The sequence below is a fragment of the Acanthochromis polyacanthus genome, chromosome 1 (assembly GCF_021347895.1).
Source record: "Acanthochromis polyacanthus isolate Apoly-LR-REF ecotype Palm Island chromosome 1, KAUST_Apoly_ChrSc, whole genome shotgun sequence".
Lineage (NCBI taxonomy): Eukaryota > Metazoa > Chordata > Actinopteri > Pomacentridae > Acanthochromis > Acanthochromis polyacanthus.
Window position 1 is genome coordinate 34,489,890 of NC_067113.1, and position 27,038 is coordinate 34,516,927.

The 27,038-nt window shown below is 40.2% G+C and overlaps 1 protein-coding gene across 2 annotated transcripts in view; it reads right to left on the reverse strand.

The window, feature by feature from the left end:
• The window catches only part of kcnh5b (potassium voltage-gated channel, subfamily H (eag-related), member 5b), a 129,961-nt gene that overhangs the window by 6,370 nt on the left and 96,553 nt on the right, over window positions 1-27,038 (reverse strand). The window contains exons 12-13 of one of the 2 annotated variants that reach the window (XM_051958119.1): window positions 26,664-26,860; window positions 18,195-19,698 (exon numbers count right to left, since the gene is read on the reverse strand). In XM_051958119.1, the coding sequence (XP_051814079.1) occupies window positions 19,420-19,698; window positions 26,664-26,860 (476 nt within the window). In that variant the 3' untranslated portion in view covers window positions 18,195-19,419. Of the gene's footprint in view, window positions 1-18,194; window positions 19,699-26,663; window positions 26,861-27,038 lie in introns of those variants that run through there. The other variant, XM_022191873.2, reaches the window with a different exon arrangement.

Genomic DNA, 27,038 nt, shown 5'->3' on the forward strand with positions numbered 1-27,038 from the left:
TTAAATTAGAGGTCAAATCAGCAGTTATCCAATAAATATGAAATGAAATATCTTTTCTTTCAATTAAAAAACAATGTGGGATGTCCATGTTTTTTTCTACTCAGAGGGCGTTGCCTTCCTGAAGGGGGCGGGGCCAACAGCAGCTCATTGGTCTAAACCAGTAAAACCAAGAGTTAATCAACCGATATGAAATGAACCATCTTTCTTTAAAAGTTAAAAGATACAATGTGGGGATTTTCAAGTTTTTTTAGTAGCATCAACCCATTTGATAATTTCTCTCTGACAGATGGAACTTTCAGAACAGAAAACATCATAACAAGCTTTTTCCTTCATTTTCCTGGAAACCAGACTCTCACCAACATTTAACTGCTTCCCTGAAAAGCAGATTTTCAACCAGGAGAGTTCTTTTCTTGACAGCTGCCGACATTTTCTCCTCATTGTGAACAATTCAAGGAAGATGCTGCCACTCAGAAAACCCAGAGAGGATTTATTTTTCCACCTCTTTTAACATCCAGGGCTCATGTCAGCTGACTTCTCTTCGGGAGGGAGGTTTCTTATTTTAGGTTTTGCTTTCGCCAATCATCCTGCTGTCCATCTCACGGTCCATTTTGGACAAGATCCCGAGATACTTAAACTTCTTAACCTGGGGAATCAACTCCCCCCCCTCCCACACAGAGGGAGCAATCCACTGGTTTCCATCAGAGAACCATGGCCTCGGACTTGGAGGTGCTGATCCGCTTCACACTCGGCTGCAAACCGCTCCAGTGCGTGCTGAAGGTCATGGTCTTCATGGTCTGAGGAAGCTACCAGAAACACCCAGACACCCTCCTCACCCTGTCCATGAAGACCACAAACAGGATCGGAGACAGAGTAAGCCCTGGTGGAGTCCAACACCCACAAACCCTTTTTAGTTAATACATTTAAAGCTGAATGAACTTTGCTGGAAAACAATTTTAGTTCCAACTTTCCTCTGCATGTTGCTTCCAGGACTCATGCAGCGTCTGAAATTAGTTTACACAATTCATTTACATTTTGCATCTTAAGTAGCAGGAAAAGTCTTGTTTTTGACTAAAATGCAGCGTTGAAGGCATCAGCTTCAGTGCAGGTGAACAAAAACCAACCGACAAAACCTCAAATGGCACATAAATACATAAAAAATATCTGCATTGTTGTGGATAAAGCAGTTATGTCAGAGACGTTTCCTGCACAGCTGCAGCCTCTGAGGTTTATTTTTTTTCACTGAATGAAGCACAGGAGCTTCTTCAAAAAGGTGTTTGTCTAAAGGAGGGTCATAAAAATGAACCCTGCAAACAGCAAACTCTCTCTCCAACCCATTCTGAGCTCACTGACTGAGTAATCGACTAACGTTTCAGCGCCAGGCAGCAGGTTGGATAAAACGCTACGTTAAAACATTTTGATCTTCACACTTTCCCACCATGATAATCAGCCTGGCGGTGATGATCTAAGAGCCACCGTGGTCCATTCATGATTCACCCCACAGTCCCCTGAAAGCACCGCCGGGTTCTCCTGAGAGCCGAATATGCAGATTTGAGGATGCATATGCAAATAGAACGAGAAATTAGGAAGCAGAGCCCGGAGGAGATGAACTCCACCAAACAGAAGGACCACCGGAAACACATTAAAGACATACGAGCCCTTGGAGACGTTAAAAAGACGCATGGAAACCTCGTTTTTTCAAAATATCAGCAGAAAAATGACACCCAGAGTTCATGTTTGTCGGTAAAGTTACTGCCGGTACGAGATACTGAGCATAAATCATCCAAATTCAAACCAACATGCCGGTTCAGACTGAGACTAAAGAGCATTTGCTACGTATTGGTGTTGAATGTCTGCAGCACAGATTCAAGAATCTCAATTTCAGCCACTAAATATGAATGTAGATAAGTTTAGGTGCTTTTGAGAGTCATAAAGGTAAGTTTTACAACCATTTTCTGCCTTTCTCTGCCTAAAAATAACCACCAGTCCACTTTCAAAGCACAAAATTAGTAGGAAACACCAAAAATGAACAATGCCGGTGCTACATTTTCAGCAATTTTCCAATGAATATTTAAAGTGTTGCAGGAGCACTGGGAGCAGAGCATCACTGCACAACAGGGATGGTTATGGATTCTTATTGGCACAGTCTCAGAACTTCCTGATCACAGCTAGTAAACCTGCTTTACATTTTATATTTACTGATTATTTTACGACATAAAACAGTTTCTGGTTTCATGTTGGGTGGGTAAAAAAGCGCATTGATCCGCTCTGTCTCGTCTACAGCTCAAAGGTTCTCCGCACATCTGGAGCCTTTCTGAGTGACATTTGCATGTTCCTCAGGTGCTCCAGCTTCTTTTCAGAGCACAAAAAAAATACACAGCAACTAGTAGATGCTGTGATGAATCCTGCATCCTGCCAGGATAAAGCAGGTACATCTAACGGGGTTTACACGTTGTCCATGTACTCTGAAAACTGCATTTTAAATAATATTAATAATAATAATGATAATAATGAAAAATTGTCCCATTATTTCAAAAATTATGTAAAAGACAACTGTAGTCCTGCCCTTTCACATCCTATCAGTAAATATTGACCTTAATCTTCAGTTTAAAAGCCAGACATTGTTTCTGAGCCGCAGTAATTTACCACCAGCAGGGGTTCCTGCTTTATTAATTAGATTTACATGTAATTAATTCGCTCCCTAATTGGATTTAGACACAATTCTGCGTGCACATCATCACAACGGTCCGACTGCTGGTTTTAATCCCAGACATCTACAGTAATTAAAGTGTGATTTACACCTGAGCAAGAAGGTGAAAGTAATCAACAGGCTGGTTGGAGGGAAAAAAGAGGAGCCGAGACATTTCTGGATGTGTGTAAATGTGGCATGTAGAGGTGTTATTTAAAAGGCAGAGAGTTGAGCTAGAAACTGAGTAACTCCACATGTACGACGTCTATTAAATAAACTTTAACGCTTTAAAACTCACATGGTTCTGTAGTCTTTAGCTGTGATGTATGGATTCTAAATGAACTCGTGTGCCAGTGCAGAGGCCAGCGACAGATGATTGTGGCACACATTCAGGGTGTCGCGCTCTTTACACGAGGAGCCAAATGGACATATAAATCCAATTATTTCTGGAGAACTTGGAATCAGCTCGTCGTCATTAGTGAATAAATTATTCTGCCCTTCCGGCTCTGAAAACTGCTCCGTCAGTGGATTCCAAAAATGTAACGGCGACGGTTTAGCTTGTTGCCAGGTGGACAATATATAGGAAATTAGTGTAAGAAAATGCTTGTTAAATAGTTTTTTGTTAAAAGATTTTGGCATTAGGAAGCAATCAGCATTACACCGGACAGAACGGGGTAAAACACAATATGCTGCAAATAAGTACAGTGACAAAAAAAAGTAATCAGTACTCATCAAAGTTTAGCCTTTAATTGCTTTTCAACACTGAATCAGGTCCAAGAAAGAGACTACTAGGAGTGAGGGAGGCCACCAAGACTCCTATGACTCCCCCAAATAAACCAACTCCTTCAATATTGAGAAAAGGGGATCAATACAATAAAATTTCCAAGTTGCTGAATATCTCTTGGAGTCCAGTTAAATCCATCATTAAGAAATCGAAGGAAGATGGAACATGAATAAATCTGACTGGAGGAGGACGTCATCACAAACTGACAGACTGAGAAGAAAGAGACTAGTGAGGGAGGCCACCAAGACTCCTATGACTCCTCTGAAGGAGTTCCAGCTTCAGCAGCTGAGATGTTAGAGACTGTCACCTTTGAGTTATTACTCCGCTTCCACCCGCTACTGTGAAGCCAGCAATTCCCTAAAAAATATTCAACCTCTGGAAGTTTGCTCCTTTTGTTGCCTTTCAACACTGAATCAAGAGTCTTTCATGTCAAAGTGAAAACAGATTCCTACAAAGTAATGTCAGTCAGTCCTCCTGGATCCAGCATCATGATGTGAAGCACGGTGGTGGCAGCATCATGATGTTCCTCAGCAGCAGGTCCTGGAAGGCTTGTAGAGGGTAAATGAATGCAGCAAAGTCTAGAGAAATCCTGGAGGACAACCTGATGTAGTCTGAAGAGAACTGAGACTTGGAGAAGACCAGTTTTCCATCCAGAAGATGAGTCCAAGCTAAAAAACTTTTCAGAATTTTCACCTCTTCTCCCAGCTGCCTGGATCCTTGACTTCATGTCATTCTGCTGCTTTCCTTCCGTCTCTCTTCACTGCAAATGTCAAATAAATGTTGAAAACATCCCAGAAACATTAAAACAAGCGCAGTGAGTGAATCCACTTTGCTAAATAAAACAGTCAGGACTCTGTGCTGCGTTCACTGCTGCTCTCTGAGGCGTGGCGGCACCGAAAATCTATTTTTGACTTCAAAGTTATGAAGACAGCTTAAATATAAACTGTAATTCATCACCGATAAGGCTCCAGAACAAAAGCGCCGTTGTGTTTACGAGCGTTTAAATATTCATCGGAGCAGAGGGAGGGTGTCGAGGTTTATTTAGGGCCGGGCTGAGTAATGTCTTCATTTTACCCAGGTCCTGATATTCTGACTGGAGGGGAGGAATAAAGAGCAGACATTACAGCCAGCCGCAGAACACGGAGACAAAATATTAGATAATACCGAACACAAGGAGACACTCTGTGATAAAAGGCTGTGTGTGAGCAGAACAGTGCAGGATGTGGGAATGTCTGACCGCACACCTGAATTTAAAGTAAGAACACAGAAGAACAGGTACGTATTAGAATCTATAACAGTTTGTCAGAAAGAAAAGGGAAGGATTAGAATGGAATATTTTAAAATAAGGAGAATTAATGACAGGAAGAGGTAAATTACAAAAAGAAAAAACAGATTTATTATAATAAAAATGAAAAAGAAAAGCTAAGAAAAAAAGCTAAAAACAGACAAATTATAAAATATGCAAAATAAAATATAAAGGGAAATAAAGGATCTATGAAAGACAAAGAAGGAAGTTGTGGGACAAAAAAATGAGACTATACCGTAAAAACTAAAGTTTTAAATGTCATTTTTTATCAGTTTACTGTGTTTAAAATAGATGTTTTGTTTAAGAATAAAAGAAGCGTGTACAAGCTAATTGTAAAAATTAAATAAACAAAAAACAGGGCAAACTGTAAAAAACATTCATTTACAAAATTATTCTTTTTCTGTATTTAAATCAGCAAAAATATAATTGTAAAAATATTTCACATTATTTGAAAGAAGACATGTATGTTAAGGACTGAAACAACGTCAATCATCTTTACTGTTATTTAACAGTTTTGTTAAAATGCAGATAATGTCAAATAAAATTAGAGAAAATAAATATTTTATGAATTAAACTTTTCCTGTTTTGTTCAGTTACAAATAATAAATAGTAAAATCACAGTAATCTGGTATTAATTTACCTGTTAACTGTGACAAAAACAAGCAGAAAAAGAACCAACACTGCCAAATCATTTTCACACAACTCAAATTGTTCCTCTTCTAATTCTAATAGTGACAAAAAAAGGAAATCTACCTGAAACTTGAGCTTAATCTGAGGTTCAGTGGGACTTTTCTCCTCCTGAGATCTTTAAATTTACAGTAAAAATGCTCCAGAAGAAAAAAGAAAACTGAAGTAAAGAGTGTGAAAGAGGAATCAGTGAGCAGAGGAGGAGGAAGGAGATGATTTCTGCCTCTTTATCTTCCAAACTCAATATCAGATGTGGCCCTGGAGGAATCTGCTGCAAAGCATTGTGGGTCCTGATTACCTCCGGCCGGGTTGTGTTCATGCAGAGCCGCTGTTCATCAGCGAGGCTTCAGACCGTGAACGTGATGAAGACGTCCGTTACAGAGCGGCAGAAACAAACCGAGCAGCAGAGCAGAAAAAACAAATCCTGATTTACAGTTTATTCTGAGACGCTGCTGGTTGGAAAACATGAAGATTAAGAAGAAAAACGATGATTTTAGCTCTGATCAATGAGCTGAAGCTGCCGTTTCATCTGCAGGTCAAAACAACAGCTTTAACGTGGATAAAAAGTCCAAAAATGTGATCAGAAAAAAATAAAAATGTACAATTCCATGACAGTTACTCATGAAAACAAATAACTTAATATCATCTGTCATTTAACACAGCAGGAAGTATTAATATTTCCTACTTTCATCCCCTGAGGAAAGTGGATTTCAAAGAAAATGACATGTAAATCGTGGAAGGCCCACTTAACCAATGATGATGCCGCCACCGTGCTTTACAGGCACATCAGTCTATCATTTTAAGGATAGGTTGATGTTGTGTGTTAGAGTCCAGAAAGTGGTCAAAAATATCCAAAAAATGATCAATTCCATGACTCTTGTTCATGAAAACAATGTGATTTGATCAAAATTCCAACAAATAAATGCATGCAGAGGTGAAATTGTTGCAGAAACACCTCCACAAAACTGTCAAAAAAAATCCCAAACAAAAAAGCCATTAAAAAATGCAAATAACTGTGACAATAATGATACATATTTGGATTTTATTTACATTTTTAGCTGGTTTGAATACAGTAAAACTAGGTCATTTTAGGTAACGCATTGTGAAACAACAAATCACTATCGGTTCATTTTTTTAATGTTGATGCTTTGTACAGTTTGGGCCTTTTGTTTACAGTTAAAAATTAAATGTAAATGAATCATGTTTTTCTGTGATATCTGTAATTCAACAAAACAGGAAGTATATTTCCTACTTTCACCTCCTTAGCAAAGCAGACTTTAGACGGCGATATGCAAATAGTGGAAGGTCCACTTATCAACCAATGATACTGCCGCCACCATGCTTTGCTAGCACAGCAGCATATTAGTCAGGATATGTTAATGTGTGATTCTGTTGCTCCCAAGTGGCCAAACAATCAGCTTTGGCAGCTTTGAGAACAGAAACCTAACAGTAAGAGCTGCTCGGTGTCGGCCGGTTGCATCTGGCTGTCATGAATCAAAGTGTAAGTGTTTATCTTCCTACTGACTGACTCTAAGATGAAGACGGTAGTCAAACGTTGTGTTAAATCAGCTCACTGCAGGTTCGAATATGAAAAGAAAAAGAATTTATGTAATTACCAGCAGGTCGTCTGCACGGAGCCAACGCCAGCTCAGCACAGTGAAACACATCCAGACTCTCCATCTGCAGCTGCCAGCGAGCACTCTGTCAGACAGCGTAAATTATGCAAAGTACTGAAGTAATAAAACATGATCTAAATGCAGCACAGGCAGTTCTGTATTTATTTTTTTGCTTTTATCCCACATTAGCTGTAGCTATATACGATAATAAAATGCAAAGAGGTTTGCAGCAGCAGAAAGTGCTGGTTTAACAGGATCCACACGGCTGAGTTATAGGCGGTTTATGTAATTCAGAAATCAATAAACAGGCTACAGTTGGCAGAACAACACAGGAGTGAAGAGGCTGCAGCAGGTAGGCAGGTAGAGGCCAGAGGGTCACTGGACAAGTTAGAGTTCCTACAATAAGAATAAATAAAAAGACGTTTCAAGTGCCGGCTGACACAAACAAGCAACGTGATGCTGTAGTATTTGTGGAACTCATCACATGGCTTCCATGTGAGACAGTAAGAAGAACTTTACAAAGGTAAAGCGACTGAAGAAAATGTACTGAGGTTCCCCAGGGCTCATGGAAGGAACAGAACGTTCATTAAGTGGAAAACTGGTCTTCTCCAAGTCTCAGTTCTCTCCAGACTGCATCAGGTTGTCCTCCAGGATTTCTCTAGACTTTGCTGCGTTCATTTACCCTCTACCTTTACAAGCTTTCCAGGACCTGCTGCTGAGGAACATCATGATACTGCCACCACCGTGCTTCACATCATGATGCTGCCTCCACCATGCTTCACATCATGATGCCGCCACCACCATGCTTCAAATCATGATGCCGCCTCCACCGTGCTTCACATCATGATGCTGCCACCACCATGCTTCACATCATGATGCCGCCTCCACCGTGCTTCACATCATGATGCCGCCACCACCATGCTTCAAATCATGATGCCGCCTCCACCGTGCTTCACATCATGATGCCGCCACCACCATGCTTCACATCATGATGCCGCCTCCACCATGCTTCACATCATGATGCTGCCACCACCATGCTTCACATCATGATGCTGCCACCACCGTGCTTCACATCATGATGCTGCCACCACCGTGCTTCACATCATGATGCTACCACCACCATGCTTCACATCATGATGCCGCCTCCACCATGCTTCACATCATGATGCTGCCACCACCATGCTTCAAATCATGATGCCGCCTCCACCGTGCTTCACATCATGATGCTGCCACCACCATGCTTCACATCATGATGCCGCCTCCACCATGCTTCACATCATGATGCTGCCACCACCATGCTTCAAATCATGATGCCGCCTCCACCGTGCTTCACATCATGATGCTGCCACCACCATGCTTCAAATCATGATGCCGCCTCCACCGTGCTTCACATCATGATGCCGCCACCACCATGCTTCACATCATGATGCTGCCACCACCATGCTTCACATCATGATGCCGCCTCCACCGTGCTTCACATCATGATGCTGCCACCACCATGCTTCACATCATGATGCTGCCACCACTGTGCTTCACAGTGGGGAGGGCATGAGTGTAATGATGTGCAGTGTTTTGTCTAGTCTGATCGCCCAGAAAGCTCCATCCTGGTCTCCTCAGACCAAAGAATCTTCTTCAGGTGTCTTCAGAGTCTCCACATGTCTTCTGGTGAACTCTAGTCCAGATTTAATGTGAGCTTTTTCCAACAGAGTCTTTCTCTTTGTCTCCATAAAGCTTTGACTGGTGAAGAGCAGGCAACAGCTGTTGGATGAACAGTCTCTAACATCTCAGCTGATGAAGCTAGGAGCTCTAGGTGGCCTCCCTCACGAGTCTCTTTCCTCTTGGTCTCGGTTTTTGAGGATGTCCTGCTCAAGTCGGATTTATTCATGTTCCATCTTCCTTCCATTTCTTATGGATGGATATAACTGGACTCCAAAAGATCTTCAGGAACTTGTAAATGTTCTTGTATCGTCCTGACTGATGTTCTTCAACCTTTTCTCAGAGTTTCTTGGAGTGTTCTTTAGTCTTCATGGTTTAGTTCTATCCAGGAGGACTGACTGACATTACTTTGTAGGAATCTGTTTTAACTTTGACATGAAAGACTCTTGATTCAGTGTTGAAAGGCAACAAAAGGAGCAAACTTCCAGAGGTTGAATATTTTTTTAGGTCATTGCTGGCTTCACAGTAGCGGGTGGAAGCGGAGTAATAACTCAAAGGTGACGTTGGTGTGGGAAGTTTAATCCTGGAAATTTGTGCGAGCATGTATACGATGTGTGTGGGCGAACTCAATCCTGCGCTTGATTAAATTCTTTTTGTTGAGTTGCGGTTCTTGTTCCACACAAACACACCAGCAGCAGTGATGGATGGATGCTCGATTGGCTCGTACAACAATAGCTGCAGCGAATAAAAGGATCTAAAGTGGACCGCGGGCTGGCGTGTGCAGGATCTGACTATCGATGGCGATACTGCATCAATAAGAAAATGAAATAACAATAAGAGCGAGCGACAGGGAAGCAACGGTCGCTGCAGCTCAGTTCTGGCAGCCGTCGAAGCAGCTTGTATTATAGAGCTGCTAAAAATAGCAGCAGAGAGGGAGACTGCTGGGCAGAAAACAAGACTGCACGCTGGAGATAAAATTTACTGAGTTCAGGCTGGAAAAAGACTCAGATCAGCTTATTTCAACAGACTGCAGGTCTCTAATGAACGGCAGGTAGAAACTTAAACATAATTCAACTTTAGAAGTCATTTAAGTTAAACAAAAAGTTCCACAAATGATAAACAAACAGTGTCTGTGTGACATCTTTACAACCAAACATTTAACGGTTTCCATAAGTGGAGGCTTTAATCGTGGCTTCACTCTTTCAGGAAAACTACAGAATAAATTATCTTTTACTGCCGCTGCCATTAGCTCAGCGCTAGCTCATGACTTCAAACACTCATACTGTAATATCATGATAACAGAAATATTAATAACAAAAAATAGTGTAAATCCGTCAATAACATGATGCTGCCACCACCATGCTTCACATCATGATGCCGCCACCACCATGCTTCACGTCATGATGCCGCCACCACCGTGCTTCACGTCATGATGCCGCCACCACCGTGCTTCACGTCATGATGCCGCCACCACCGTGCTTCACGTCATGATGCCGCCACCACCGTGCTTCACGTCATGATGCCGCCACCACCGTGCTTCACGTCATGATGCCGCCACCACCGTGCTTCACGTCATGATGCCGCCACCACCGTGCATCACGTCATGATGCCCCCACCACCGTGCTTCACGTCATGATGCCGCCACCACCGTGCTTCACGTCATGATGCCGCCACCACCGTGCATCACGTCATGATGCCCCCACCACCGTGCTTCACGTCATGATGCCGCCACCACCGTGCATCACGTCATGATGCCCCCACCACCATGCTTCACATCATGATGCTGCCACCACCGTGCTTCACATCAGGATGCTGCCACCACCGTGCTTCACGTCATGATGCCGCCACCACCGTGCTTCACGTCATGATGCCGCCACCACCATGCTTCACAAAATGAAACAATTTTTGGTGCTAAATGCTGTAAGAGCACTAAAAAAAAATCTTTTTTACATAAACATTTACAGTTTGAGCCTGTTTGTTTTTTTTTGTTCTTTTACACTCAACATTTAAATGTTTTTGTCCCGTAATTTTACTTAATGGTAAAATCTGTAAAATAGCCATAAATTGTTGGAAAATCTTCATTTTTTCCCTGTATACACATGTACTGTACACTGTAGTGTGTATTTACTGTATGTACATGCAGCTTGTTTTCATGGTTCTCTGCCTGGTGAACTCCCTCAGGTAAACTCACCTGACTTCACCTGTCGGCTGAGAGGGAAAAAAAACACTAAGGCGACAGAAAAACAGGCTCACTGGGATTTTAAATGATCTAAACACATACATGACGACATGCTAGCAGCATGTTAGCCGTGTTTGCTGCATGTGAGGCTGAACATGATGAGATATGTAGGATTAAACAGGTACAATGACAAGAACAGTTGAAAGTATCCGTCCAAAAAATATATATATTGTGCAACATTTATACCAAACTTCAGCTCGCCTAAAGGATGTTGGACGTCATTAATCATCACAGAAGTCTTTGTCATAGTGCCCATTGCTAGCTAAACCCGCACAATGCTCTCTGCTTGCCAAGATGGACTTCCTGTAGTCAGATTCGTCCTCTGGTCACTACTTTATGAAATAGTAAAAGGCTCCACCTGGTGGAACAACCAGGTACTACAGCTGATCTTCAACACATTTTCTGACATGCATGGCCTTCTTCTTTTCTCTTATTACTTAACCCTTTAAGCTTCAGTCAATTCCAGCCGTTTTCAGTACAAAAAAAATTCGCTAATATTCTATTTTTAAATAAAAAAAATTACGAAAAATACGGGGAATATTGGATCGCGAGGTGCATTTCCTTGAAAACGACCGATTCGGGGATTTTATACCGACTTCAGGACATGTTTTGGACAAAATAGTTTACTGGCTTGTGTCATCTGGATGTAAAAGGTTGGATTATGGCCGTTTTTTGTGGAATCTTTTTTTCTGTGTGTAATAATGAACCCGGAAATGTGAGTCGCGCTGTGTGCGTTGAAGCCGTGTACAGAGAACGGATGGATGAATATTCGTTTTTGTCGGACAAATGTGTTTTTCTCACCCGCTGTAGTAATCACATCTGAAAGTGGTTTATACCGGCGGATTCATGAGAATCTAAGCTTTCCATCGGCGTATAGTGTTTGTATAATCGTGTTTGCAGCCATCGGACATTCTTGAAATTCCTATGCAAATTAGTAGGTGTACCGCCGGCGGTACACTGAAGCTTAAGGGGTTAATAGATTTCTAATCTGTTAAATTAGCACTAGCATTTAATCAATAACGGGCTGATAATTACCATCTCCGCTCATGACAACACAACTCTGTCTCATGTTTATCAACCAGGTACTACAGCTGATCTACAACATTTTCTGATGTCATGCACCACCTAATTCTTTTTAAATCTTATCAGTTAATATATTTCCAATCAGACAAATAATCACAAGCAATTAATCAATTTACTGACAGCATTCAGAGTTTACAGGTCAATCTGGTTTCATTAAAAAAGACTTAAGAATTAAGCAGTGAGTAAGCAGTTCAGTTCTCATTTAGCCTTGATTTATAATGTTTATATTCAAAAGGCTAACTATTAGCCTATTTGGAATATGTTTTAGCAGTATCAGCCTGTTTAAAGCCCCTAAGAAATTCTATGTTTAAAATATTTAAATTAATATTGTGAATGTGCATCGACTAGTTAAGAAATTAACAAAAAACTACGCATCAACTGCACAAATCTTTGCTCAATGTATAGTTCAAGCCTAAACAAGCAACATAAAATAAAATGCACCGGAACAGACAACAAAATGTACAATCGGCAGCACATTTTGCCATCATCAAAAGTAGAGTTTTGATAACAACTAACAGCATAATAAGCGTTTTATTCTCATAAAACACCAACAAAACACTGGACATTAACATGATCGATTGCTTTTGGTTTCCTGTTGATGCTAACCCTTAATGAAGTTTCTCTAAACCGGCTCATTTATGCACCAAACCTAGAAAAAAACACACCTATTTACTTTTCAGTGGGGGTTTTTAACATGTTCTAAATCTCCTGCTGCTGGTTTGCTGCTCTAAACTGGACATCAGGAGCCAATAAGCTGCTGTTTATGGTTGATTACACACCCTGACACTGATTTATTGCTCCTATAAAACACCAAACGGGCTTCACCAGGCCTCAAACTGAGCTGCAAAAACAGCACAGAACCAACACAACTATCAAATCTGAGATGCAACTGATCCACTAATCTCTGAGTCGACTCATTATTTTCCATCTGGAACACAACGTCCACATTTCCTTCACTGCTTCTATAGAGTCCATTTAAGAGCATGTTGGTTTCTCTCATTTCTGGCAACGAGTCCTCAGAGAAATTCCTCCCTCGTCTTCCTTTAATGCATCTTGGAGACGAACACGGAGGAGGGAATGGGTTCGTCGCTGCCGCTAACTTCAGCGATTCATTATTGACCAGAGACGGAGGAAAACGACTGTTTGCACGGATGACTTGTTTCCTGCTGCACCTCGTCTCTGAAGCTCCTGCAGCCGGCAGACCTGCACAGTCCGACAAACACACCGAACTAACGCACAGAAACACTCAAATAGAGCCGCAGAAGAGACGCATGGAAGCTCAGATCCATTCAGAGACCGTAATTTATCTTCAACATGTCAGGAATTTATCAACAAATCATCATTTTTGTGATCTTTAAAGATGGAAACTGCAGCTAAAATGATGTAAAATACTTTAAAAAAACCCACACAATAACAAGTAAAGAAAACAGTAAGATCTTTGAGATATAAGCAATAATTTAAAATGATTTATTGTATTAATTCTATACTGTTATTCCTGTTTATGACAAGCATGCAGGTGGTTATGTTTTTGAAAAAGACAAACTATAAAAACTGAAAAATTTGTCAGATTTTTAACTTTCAGACGGTTCTTGAACTAATTGTGTGTGAGGTTTCGTTCTGTCTGGAAAATTAATCATAAATCAGCATAAACTTGTAAAATTTAATAAGAATCACTCAATTCTAGCTTTTAGTCCCATTTAATAATCTCCCCAAATTAAACTTATTTTATTGAATACATTTTGTTCATCTAGATGAAAATAAACAAGGATGAAGGAATAATAATTATGCCTTGATACAGATTGTTCCTGTTCCGTTAAACTACAAAAAAATGACTATTTTGATATTTTAACACTAAAAAGTAAAAAAATAAGTATATTAAGAAATAAAGTTTTACAGATTATTGGTCAAAGAACAAATATCTACCAAAATCACAGAAAAGACTATATATATTTTAAAAAATGTCCAAATAATAAATAGTAAATAACATTTTTTTAAAAAGTTAAAAAAGACTGCTAAATGAAATCTATTTGTATTTATGCAACTACAGTATTTTAATGAGAAAAAAAATTACACTTTCCAGTATTTGAAAGAAAAAAATTTATGAAAATGTTAAAAAAATGAATGAATATTATGAATATTTGATATTGTCGTCATGCTGGTATTTTAATGAAAATAAAGCATCTAATTCTATTTCTAATCTAAAATAAAGCTGCAAGAGACATTAATGTTCGACTAAAATGACATAAAATCATCCAAAATTACTCGACAAGTGGCAAAAAAATGACCAAAATCTTCAGTAATCCCACTGTGCTGTGCAGGATTTAAATACTAGAGCAGGTGAGAGTAAAAGAGGAAGGCTGTTTGTAAACTGATCTTGTTAGAATCCTGTGATTGTGTGTTTTTGTCCTGCAGCTTCTTCTTCTCCTCACGCTACGCCAGTTTGCCTCCAGTTCCATTCTACTTTTCTATTTTTAGCTCAAACTTGGGGCTCCAGCCTACTTTATCCAACAACTCGACCCTCAGGCCTCCGATTGACTCTGAAGCTGCCAGAAAAGCCAGAGGGGAGAGAAACGCTGTAATTATAGGAGGAGAAAGTGAGGAAATAAAGATACAAGGTGGAGCCTGGAGCCACCAGATGGCCTCTGCTCTGGTGAAGGAGTCATCGGATCGGTTTCGTTTCCGTATTTTTGGTTCATTTGATGCTGTTTTTGGAACAAACATCTGCAGCTCTGATGACCTCAGTTCATCTCTGCTGCTACCTTAGCTCCAGATGTGATTAAAACTAATAAAACACAGCAACGTTCAGCCACAGTTTAACAGGACGCTGCTGGATGTTAGAAATAAAAACGGCCAAAAACAAGAAAAAGCCTCCACAGTAGTCAAGTATAGCTACTGCTGTTTTCTGTGGCAAAAATCAGGAAAAATCTGGGATCAAAATTGACATTTGTTGTTGGTTAATCCATGAAATCATTATCTGACAGCGAAGTTTACTGATGTCAGTCTAATAGCTGTCCTCATTGACTTAATAGCAGCAAACAGAGGGAAGAAAAGACACAAAAGAATGCTAAAAATTAAAACAAAAGAATGCTAAAAATGAAACAAAAGGATGCTAAAATAACAAAAATGACACAAAAACAACACAAAAGGATGATAAAATAACACAAGACACCAAACGACAAAAAACTGAACAAAAGAATGCTAAAATAACACAAAAATGTCACAAATGACACAAAGACAACACAAAAGAATGCTAAAAATTAAACAAAAGGATGCTAAAATAACACAAAAATGACAAATGACACAAAAACGACAAATGACACAAAAACACAAAAGAATGCTAAAAATGAAAAAAAGGATGCTAAAATAACACAAAAATGACACAAATGACACAAAAACAACACAAAAGAATGCTAAAAATTAAACAAAAGGATGCTAGAATAACACAAAAATGTCACAAAATGTACAAAAATGACAAAAGGATGAAAAATAAAACAAAACTGACACAAAAAGACAGACAAATATGCTAAAATAACACAAAAACGACACAGAAGACACAAAAACAATACAAAAGGATGATAAAATTACACAAAAAGACACCAAATGACAGAAAAAGGACACAAAAGAAAGATAAAATAACATAAAAATGACACAGAAGACACAAAAACGACACAAAAGGATAAAATTACACAAAACGACACCAAATGACAGAAAAAGGACACAAAAGAAAGATAAAATAACACAAAAATGACACAAAAGACCCAAAAATGACAAAGGATGTTAAAATACCACAAAAAATTACAAAGAGACAAAAAACACACAACAGGATGTTAAAATTATCCAAAAATTACACAAAAAGACACAAAAATGACACAAGAGAATCAAAACTGGCATTCAAAAAGAGATTTTGTTAAACATTACAAAATTAAATAAATGGTAAAAAAAAGCATCTTTAAAGGACATTTTCTATTTCAGTGTCAGACGTTTTTCACAAACATTGAGAAAACTGTCAAAAAATGAAGAAATAAAATATGGTTGATGGTTGAAATATCGGGTTTGTGCCATTTATTTTGCGCAAACCGTAAAGAAAATGTGTAAAACTGTGTGAACATTTGGAAAGAACGTGTTAAAAATGGTGCAAATTGAACCAAAACGTTTAAAAGAAATTGTGAAAATAAACATCACGTCTAACATAAATTTACATCTAAGCCCCCATCAGTCTGAACTCTCTGATCGTAGCGTGATGAAGAGCTTTTTACCAGAAACAAATTCTCCTCTCAGCGATAAATAAATCATCAACTGTGCTCTGAAGCTTCTGTTCTGCTGCTGGTCATAAAAGTGGAATAAAGAGCTCCTATAAATTTACTGTCCGATTATTGCATCTTCATCATCAAAAACTCAAACGGAAACTCTCACTCTACACTCTACGTGAAGCCTAAAGGTGATAAATGACTCTTTATTTGTGCTTCGTTGCGATTTAAAGGAAAAGCATCATTCATGTGAACCACCTGAACCCTGCACTGATGGAACTGCACCACTCTGTCTGCCCGACAGTCACTTCATCCACGTTTTACCGAGGTGAGGAGAGACCCCGTGGATGTGCTCCGATGCACAGGAAGAAGTTTGGTGATTGTCGGTCACATGAATAATCCAGTGGAGCTGTAAAAGCCCGGCAAGCTGCAGCCTCCAGCGACACAAGCTGCTCTGAGCGAGCGACGCCTCTGCAGACGGATCCAACGGAATAAAGCCGCCGGTTTGTTTGGGTTTGTTAAATCTGCAGAACAAGAACCGACACCTGAAGGATGAAACCGGTCGGATGGTTCAATGAAAACACAGAATCACTCGATGTGCCAGAAGCAGAGAAACACTCAGAGCTTTGAATGAAGGGAACAATTCATGAATTTTAAACCACAAAACAAACCTCAATCCATTGAGATTCAGTGCGTTTGAAGACAAGAAAAACATGAAAAGCAGCAAACGTTGGACGTCACCGATGCCCCAGAACACATCGGTTTATAAAACTAAAGCACAGAATCAACTGGATCTTGCTTCTTATGCAGAAAACAATAAAATTCTAAATAGAAACTGCAGTCGGGACCATCAAAATCACAACTGAAAAAGAGCAAAATAAAGTCAGTTTAACGTGATGCTGCCACCCTCGATTTTGAGCTCCGACGACTTCTAATGAAATTATGTTCAACCAACAAACCTCACTAAACCAGTTTAGTAAATTAGGTGTTCTTCTTCAATCAAATATATTTTTAATTATTTAGTAAATCAGAATAAATCATTTTTTAAAGTATTTTAAAATTCACAATTATTTCTGTTATGCTGGACCACAAAATGACGCTAATTTTTACTGCATTGAAATCAGCAAAAAAATAAATAAATAATCCCTATCTTACAAATATCTGCTGTTATTGGAATGGCAAATAATTTATAATAATTGCTGAAGACTTTTTTTTATATTCACTACTCTGTTATTTTACAAATACCCTCTAGTGTTAATTTATGTTGACTGCAAAAAACTTATGTTTGGATCAAAGCATAAAAGCAAATGAACTGTATTTAAATCATCACGAGAAAGGCACTGTTTTACATTCATTTGTAATAATTTGAAAGAAAAAACGTATATTAAGAACATCTTTAACATTTTTAAAAACTAAGTCATAAATATCTACTAAAACCACAGAAAACGAGTATTAATTTACACGCGGACTGAAAAAAAATTCCCAAACTGTAAAATTAAATCCACATAAAGAATTAGTATTTTTACAAATAGTGATTTGTTCTTTTACAATGTGTCACAGTAAAATTACAGTTGTACTGTTTTTAAATCAGCTAATAGTGCCATTATTTGACAGATTTGTTATTTTCACAGTTTTTCTAAATTGTTTTTCCACCATTTTTAACACACTTTTCTGGTGCCTTTGCTTACAGACTTTCACATTTTTTTCTTATTTCATTTATATTTTTTAACAGTGTACAGTGACTTTGATCAGAGCGATTTTGTTCACATTAAATCAGAAATAAATTCCACAGAGCAGCAGAGTTCCTGATGCAGAGTAATCATTCTCTGTATCAGGATCCAAACATCAGAATTCTCATAAAAAAACGTGAGTCTGTTGTGTTTTCTGTTTATTTTAACACCAAACAGATTACAGTCTGTCATGTATTTCCATTTTTTTACACTGTGCTGTGAAATCGCTGCACCACAAACGCCTGCATGTTCACTGAACTCGGCCATTAAAGCGACTCCGGCTGTCGTTGGCTTTTCCTCCGCGACGAAAGAGGAAATTTCCAGAAGGTGAGCTGCAGAGTTGGGATCAGGAGATAACAAGGCCTGAGAGCAACAACCCAGAAACAGCACATCTGCACCTTTTTTTCCTTCAAAGGTAATATATCTCTTTTAGACAGGTGAAGAGGCGTTTTACAGCCTCGGGGAAGAGGCAGCAGAAAGAAGAGCCACACTTAGAGAGCACTTACGCAATAAGAGCTCCGGTGACTGGAGGGTTGCTGTACTACGACTCTGAAGCTGCATCTTCTTCACTAAATCCTGGTACAGACGCGAATGTTAGGGCTCCAAAGGTGAGAACCTGATGTCTCCTGATAGAGCAGCTTCTCACTGCAGCTTTCTGCTGACTTTAACTCACAGAGAGCAGAAAAAAAATGAAGCAATGACGAGAAACACCATCATCTATCGCCTGGAGCTGAGAGAATATTCTGGTTTGGGTCTAAGGATACAGTTTCAACCTGCATTTCTTTCCAACATTGAATCAAAATCTATTGAATTTTTTTGACCAAAAAAATACTCTTTAATGTCAAAGTGAAAACAGCTTTCTACAAAGTAATGCCAATAAATTAACATAAGTACATCATAAAGACTGAAGAACACTCCAAGAAACTGAGAAAAGGTTGAAAAACATCAGACAGGAGATGATATAAGAACATTTCCAAGTTGCTGAAGATCTCTTGGAGTCCAATTAAATCCATCATTAAGAAATGGAAGGAAGATGGAACATGAATAAATCTGACTAGAGCAGGACGTCCTCAAAAACAGAGACCGAGAAGACAGAGACTAGAGAGGGAGGCCACCCAGACTCCTATGACTCCTCTGAAGGAGTTCCAGCTTCATCAGCTGAGATGTTAGAGACTGTTCATCCAACAACTGTTGTCTGTTCTTCACCAGTCAAAGCTTTATGGAGACAAAGAGAAAGACTCTGTTGGAAAAAGTTCAAAGTAAATCTGGACTAGAGTTCACCAGAAGACATGTGGAGACTCTGAAGACACCTGAAGAAGGATCTTTGGTCGGAAGAGACCAGAATGGAGCTTTTTGGGTCATCAGACTAGACAAAAAACTGCACATCATGACATATAAACCATCCCCATTGTCAAACACGGTGGTGGCAGCATCATGATGTTTCTCAGCAGCAGGTCCTGGAAGGCTTGTAAAGGTAGAGGGTAAATGAATGCAGCAAAGTCTAGAGAAATCCTGGAGGTCAACCTGATGCAGTCTGAAGAGAACTGAGACTTGGAGAAGATCAGTTTTCCATCCAGACGATGAGCTGAAGCAAACAGACAAAGATCCTCAGAGATGGTCTGAAGACAAGGTGGAAGCTCTGGAGGCCAAGTCAGAGTCCAGACCTTAAAAAGAGCCAAAACACAAAGAAATTCAACTTTTCTTTCTTACTTTTTATGATTTGTGTAATTTTAAGTGTGTCCTGCAGACAGAAGACATTTCTGAGTTCTCTCCTTCTATTCCTGGTCGTTCTGTTTCCATAGAAGTCTTTAAATTGGGATTCTGCAGGTGTGGAGTCAAGAAATGTGCATTCCTAGCTGTCAGATCACGCCTTCAGACGTCCAAATGTCCAGGAAACTGACAGAGACACAAAAGAACTGTATTCATGAGTTTATATTTAAAGTGACCCAGTGACTGCCACTCTGCTGACTCACTGTAATTCAGGATATTTTCAGCTTCACTGCAGACAGTTTAGGAAATAAAACGCTCTTTATTTCTCGTTCCGTGGCGTATTTCAAGCTGCTCAGAGACGCTCATCAAAAACTCTTAAATGAGCAACAACTTCAAGCACCTATAAATACCAGCACATATTTATGATCAGCAGAAAAGGCTCCTCTGCTGGTTCGCTTCCCGGCCTCTTAGCATCTTAAAACCTCCGCTGAGAGTTAAACTGCAGATTTGACTGTAAATCACTCAGTGGCATCGAGCTGCTGGCTCAATGTCTAGACGGGACCGAAGTGACCGACATAAACAACCACAGTCTAAATACGTCCATGAGCGCAAGCTGGAAATCAACCCTCGTACAGCAGCTACATGTGTAAAACTCCAGGAAGACACCTATATCTATAAATGTGCGGTTTTCTTCTGCGTTATGTTGATTTACTCAAACAACTGGTGGCTTTTACTGTTAAATAGAAGCAGAAAAATACTTCATTTATCATCTGTCACTTGATTTTTTTATTTCAAAGAAAAGCTGAGTTGGTACAAAGAGAACAATACGTTTACAAATTACACCGGATCACAGTTTTGCACTTTTAAGCAGCGAGTGAGTCAGTTTGAAAAATGTCTGCCCTTTTAAATAATTTATTATTTTACAAGTACAGGTTAAAATAAAGGAGAACAAGCTGCTCTCAGGGTTTTTCTATCCCCTAGTGACTGCAGCATAGCAGATATTTTGTTGATTAAATGGTCAAAAAAGACAGAACAATGCACAGATTTATGATAAAGAAACACGGCTTCTACTACAGATGATGTTGAATGTCATGCATATCCACTTCCAAAATGTGAAGCACGATGGTAGCAGCATCATGATGAAGCATGGTGGTGGCAGCATCATGACGAAGCATGGTGGTGGCAGCATCATGACGAAGCATGGTGGTGGCAGCATGTCGAAGCACGGTGGTGGCAGCATCATGTGTGAAGCATGGTGGAGGCAGCATCATGACGAAGAATGGTGGTGGCGGCATCACGTGTGAAGCATGGTGGAGGCAGCATCATGACGAAGCATGGTGGTGGCAGCATCATGTCAAAGCATGGTGGAGGCAGCATCATGACGAAGAATGGTGGTAGCGGCATCATGTGTGAAGCATGGTGGTGGCAGCATCATGATGTGAAGCATGGTGGTAGCAGCATCATGACGAAGCATGGTGGTGGCAGCATCATGTCAAAGCATGGTGGTGGCAGCATCATGTCAAAGCATGGTGGTGGCGGCATCATGTGTGAAGCACGGTGGTGGCAGCATCATGATGTGAAGCACGGTGGTGGCAGCATCATGATGTGAAGCACGGTGGTGGCAGCATCATGATGTGAAGCACGGTGGTGGCAGCATCATGTGTGAAGCACGGTGGAGGCAGCATCATGATGTGAAGCATGGTGGTAGCAGCATCATGACGAAGCATGGTGGTAGCAGCATCATGACGAAGCATGGTGGTGGCAGCATCATGTCAAAGCATGGTGGTGGCAGCATCATGTCAAAGCATGGTGGTGGCGGCATCATGATGTGAAGCATGGTGGTGGCAGCATCATGATGTGAAGCACGGTGGTGGCAGCATCATGATGTGAAGCACGGTGGTGGCAGCATCATGATGTGAAGCACGGTGGTGGCAGCATCATGTGTGAAGCATGGTGGAGGCAGCATCATGACAAGGAATGGTGGCAGCCTCATGATGAAGCATGGTGGTGGCAGCATCATGACTAAGCATGGTAGTGGCAGCATCATGACTAAGCATGGTGGTGGCAGCATCATGACTAAGCATGGTGGTGGCATCATGATGTGAAGCATGGTGGTGGCAGTATCATGACTAAGCATGGTGGTGGCAGAGCATCATGACAAAGAATGGTGGTGGCAGCATCATGACTAAGCATGGTGGTGGCAGCATCATGACTAAGCATGGTGGTGGCAGCATCATGACTAAGCATGGTGGTGGCAGCATCATGACTAAGCATGGTGGCAGCATCATGATGTGAAGCATGGTGGTGGCATCATGATGTGAAGCATGGTGGTGGCAGCATCATGACGAAGCATGGTGGTGGCAGCATCATGACGAAGCATGGTGGTGGCAGCATCATGACGAAGCATGGTGGTGGCAGCATCATGACGAAGCATGGTGGTGGCGGCATCATGATGTGAAGCATGGTGGTGGAATCAAATTATAACCTATAATGGACATGTACCATAAAAGCATTTTGCTAAACTTTTTAGGTAGAACTCGATCATGTTCTGGTTTTACATCAACATTAATCTGAGTTTTCTAATCTTCATGTGGGTACAATGTACTGTAGGACCTTTGTGAATTCGTTTGTGGTAAAAAACACTTCTGAAGGAATCCATTAAGCCATACCAATCTATCTAACTGAGCCATAACAATCCGTCTGAAATTGAAGTCTAATGAGCACACTCGGTTTGAAAAGCGAATACTCAGAGCTCAGACGTGAGCGAACGCCGCCATGGAGCAGAAAAAATGGAACAAAATGAGGAGAATATGAAAGTGAGCGCAGGACGGGGAGAGAAAGAAAAGTGCTTGGGGTTGCAGATTGGTAGCAGCCGTTATTACATGAGTGACAGGACGAGTTAAAGCCGACACACATTCTGCGTCCTCCGAGTCCCACTGGCTTGTCGGAGCTGCTTCCTCAAGTTGTTCGTCTTCATCACGGCGGTTGAGCAGCTGCCACGCCAGAGGAGCTAACCGAGGAGATGCCCACGCCGTCGCCGGGTCAGATTCCTGCTGCTCCGCGCAAAAACAAAAAAAACCAGCGTCCATCTTAACAATTCGCCCAGTTAAGAGACAGCAGAGATGAGAGATTAGTCCGACGTTTGTTCGAGTCGAAGATAGATTGTGTTCAAAACAAGAGCCATTATCTGCCTGTAATGGAAGCTTTACTTTTCAGCTCATTTCAAAGCTTCACTTAGCACATTCATCTGAAGGTTTCTGCTGCGTCATCGGCCTAAATCACACAGCAGGGAGGCGATGAGAATCAGCACCCTGTCCTTTCTAATTGGCATGTTTTCTTTGGGAAACAAAATAAGACCTTTAGCTGAACCCAAAGCCAGCAGGTAACATCTCCAGTCATGAAAACCAAAGAAAAAAAACTGCTCCAGCCTCGACCTTCTCTGGAAACAAAGCCAGTGTTTCCAGGTTATTTTAAAAAAAATGTGTATTTTTGGTGGCTGCTTTAGAGAAGGTCATGTTTTATTTTCCCATTTCCTAGAGCGGTTTGGAAATATATTCATATTGTATTGATAATAGAGAGGCATTTCAAGCCGCCAATTAGCTTATTTACACTGCAGTAGATCAACAGGCCATAATTGTGCAAAAATGTGAATTTTGACTAGAGACAAGCGCAAAATTCAACCCATAAACTTTATTTTCTCTTACAGTGTTTTCTCAGTTTTCTGTAGGTAGATATTTTTTTTAATGAAATTACAAGGGAATTAAAGAAGTTACCCAAAAACACATGACAAATGTCTGTAAAGTGTAACAAAATGCTTTGGTTAGTATTGGCCACCTAGACACGTAGACTCCTCTGTCACTTAGCCATTTAGCTGTAGTACCCCATCTCATTGTTTAATACTGAAGAGACTAGAAAAGGTGATCACTCTGACCATAGGTGGTTAATGTGGGCAAGAAGAGAGCAATGAGCACCATGACAAAGACGTCTGTGACCAAGTAACCAAGAGACACATTCACTCCAACTGTGGGTAGTTCATTGTAGCAAACACAGATCATTGTGGGAGGTTTAGCTAGCAATGAGCACCATGACAAAGACTTCTGTGACCATTAATGACCTCTGGCAAGAAGAAATCAGGTATAATCTCTTACTGTTTAATACTTTTGAGACCAGAAAAGGTGATCACTTTGACTATAGGTAGTTAATGTGGACATGAAGAAAGCATTGTAAAGGTTTAGCTAGCAATGGGCACCATGACAAAGACTTCTGTGATGATTAATGACCTCCAGCAACACAACATGCCTAAGAATATTTGTTATCACAGCACTACATCCAACGATTCTTGAGACATTTTCATTAAAAACCTACCAATTTTGCTCCTAAACAACTAAATTACATCACAGACAGGCTTAAAAAACACATTTCCTCCCTGAAAGGTGAAAATATGATGCAGTAGGAAACAAAACCTTTGTTAGGAGTTTTGAGGAATAAATCGGCAACAAGACTTTCACCCAGGGATGGTTTTGTTAAATTCAATAAATACTTTGCTCAGATAAAACAGGAACTTTAAAAGTTTTGTCCCGTAAGTACAAGAGTGGATCAATAACCAGCCATCACCCTGTTTCACAGAACTGCAGCCTGCATTAAGATCATTTCCTTTAGATGACAGTGATCAATACGCATTTTTATGCCATTTCCATAAATATCTGTTATTACTTAAGAGCTGGAGCCACGATCAAAGAATCTCTGCACCATCTGAAGCAGTTCAAGAGACGACGCAAACATCCGAGGTGTAATTATCCACCACAGGTACATTTAGAAGCTCATATAGACCCAAACTGTTCGTTAAGGTGGAAAAACAGCAGTTTCTTTGACTATGTGCAAAGAAAAAAGTATGCATCTGGTCACACACGGGCCTGGATGCAGGCTTAATAGATAAGAAAGACCTATCAATAAATAATAATCCATAAATTATGCAGTGAAAAGACGCACACAAACAAACTGCAGTGACTGAAAACTGCTGCTGCGAGAAGGCTGCCTGCTAGGACATCAGTAAGAACGGGCAAAAGGGCAACGGACGTAATGAGGCTACCAGCATCCGATGTATAATTTATCATGTTGGAGGCGACCTGTCGAGCCCAGAGAATATGAAGAATGAAAAACAACTCGAGTAAACAACAACAACAGGCTCGTTATGAAGGAAGAGCGGGAAGTGTGAAGAAAAGGTGGAAAATACGAAGGAGGTGGCAGGTCAAATGGTCCGAATCGAGCCCTGATGGTTCAAACAGGTGCAGAAACGGTAGGAAATCTTTACAAAGTTAAACAACAGGCTTCTTGCAATCCATATGAAACTGTTCTGTCTGAATCATTCTTACAAAGCATCAGCAGCTACGTCAGAACATGTCAGATTCCCTCAATAAAAAGTCAGACAGTACAAGCCTGAAGTGGATTCAGGCTCCAGAGCTGCATTTCAAAAAGCAACACTCTATTCAAGGTTTAAATTCTGACTCCACAAGTGAACCTGCTGAAGTCTGACTGCATTTATTCAGACATGGATCGATTCTGAATGATTTCAGCAGCCACGGAGTCACGATTTGTTTTTAAATGTGGCGTCAAAGCAGCACAACAGCTCAAACCATTCACTTCTCCACAGCAAAACCAGCAACTCTGGCTCAAGTTTACAGAATTCTAAAAAAATCAAGTAAAACAGGACTTCTCAGAAATAAAGCAGCAATAAAATGCAGTTTTATCTTAAATAAACTGTACAGGTCCAGCATTGTTCAGTATTCGGTAAACATCTTTGATATTATAATAGTTAAGTAACAAAATTAGCTTGCTAGCCAGCTACTTAGCAAATGTTATCCCTGGTAACAAAACAGGGCCTCTACCTACTTTTTTTTCTTCAGGAAATATCTGTGATAAGAATGAATTAGGCAACGGAATTACTTGCTAGCTAGCTGGTTAGCAAATGCTAGCTTCAGCAACCAAGTCAGGCCTCTATCTGTTTTTTTTCCTTTGGTAAACATCTGTGATAACATAATAAATTAAGTAACTGAACTAGCTTGCTAGCTAGCTACTTAGTAAATGCTAGTCCTAGCAACAAAATCCGGCCTTTATCTAGTTTTTCTCTTCTGTAAACATCTGTGATAACAAAATAAGTTAGGTAACTGAACTAGCTTGCTAACTAGCTAGTTAGAAAATGTTAGCCCTGGTAACAAAATCAGGCTTCTATCTATTTTTTTTCCCCCATCGGTAAACATCTGTGACAATATAATGAGTCAGGTAACTGAACCAGTTTGCTTGCTAGCTAGTTAGCAAATGTTAGCTTCAGCAACCAAGTCATGCCTCTGTCTCCTTTTTTTCTTTGGTAAACATCTGTAGCATAAATATGACAATGAATTTCAGCTTGATAAAGGTAATCATTGAAAATATTCCTCATTGGCTCACATCTTAACTGAAGGATCAGTTTCACTTTGCTTTAGATCACAACAATATTTTACCCTCAAAGTGTTACGACTGAAGTCAGGATTTCATTTTGCACCATAGAAGAGAAACAGTCTCCAGAACTACTAAATGTCGTGAAGTTTTCCACTTTTTTCCTATGAATTGATTGTATTTTGTACAGCTTCATCATGTATACAATAACTTTTGAGTACTTGCATTAGTTCTTCTTGATAGCCCTCTAAACTTAAAGGTTAAACAAGGATTCATCTTTTACTCAGACACCTACCAAACCTGCAAAATATCTATTCCTTTCCATTTTTTGTTAAACTTTTTAAGCTCTCTGTGACTGATCAAACTGACAACATAACAACCAGTAAAAATCCTCCAAACCCTACCACTAAAGATCATGCCACTCATCATGATGACGTCACAACAAAGCGGCTATGCGTCCAAATGCTGGATTTCTTGGCTTTCTTACCCGTTTCCGCAGGTTGCAGGTGAGGATGAGGTTTCGTGAGAAGGAGTTGGCGAACGCCGTGTAGAACTCCAGGACTTTGAGCAGAGCTTCCCTCTTGATTACGTGGAGGTCGCAGTAGGTAAGCGCCCGGACGTTAGCGCAGGCATGAGCCAGAGTGGTTTCCTTCCAGAAGACGTCTCCGAACACGTCGCCTTTACCTGGAAACACAGCAGACAAGAAAATCAAGACTTAGAGTCTCAGGAGTAATCACTGATACAACAGTTGTTTGATAAGGTGGCAGCTTTATAGTCGAGAAGACATTCTTACAGATTTTATTAGAAATTCTCCGATCCTGGGCATTTATCCATTGTACAATCGATCTTGTTCTTGCTGTAA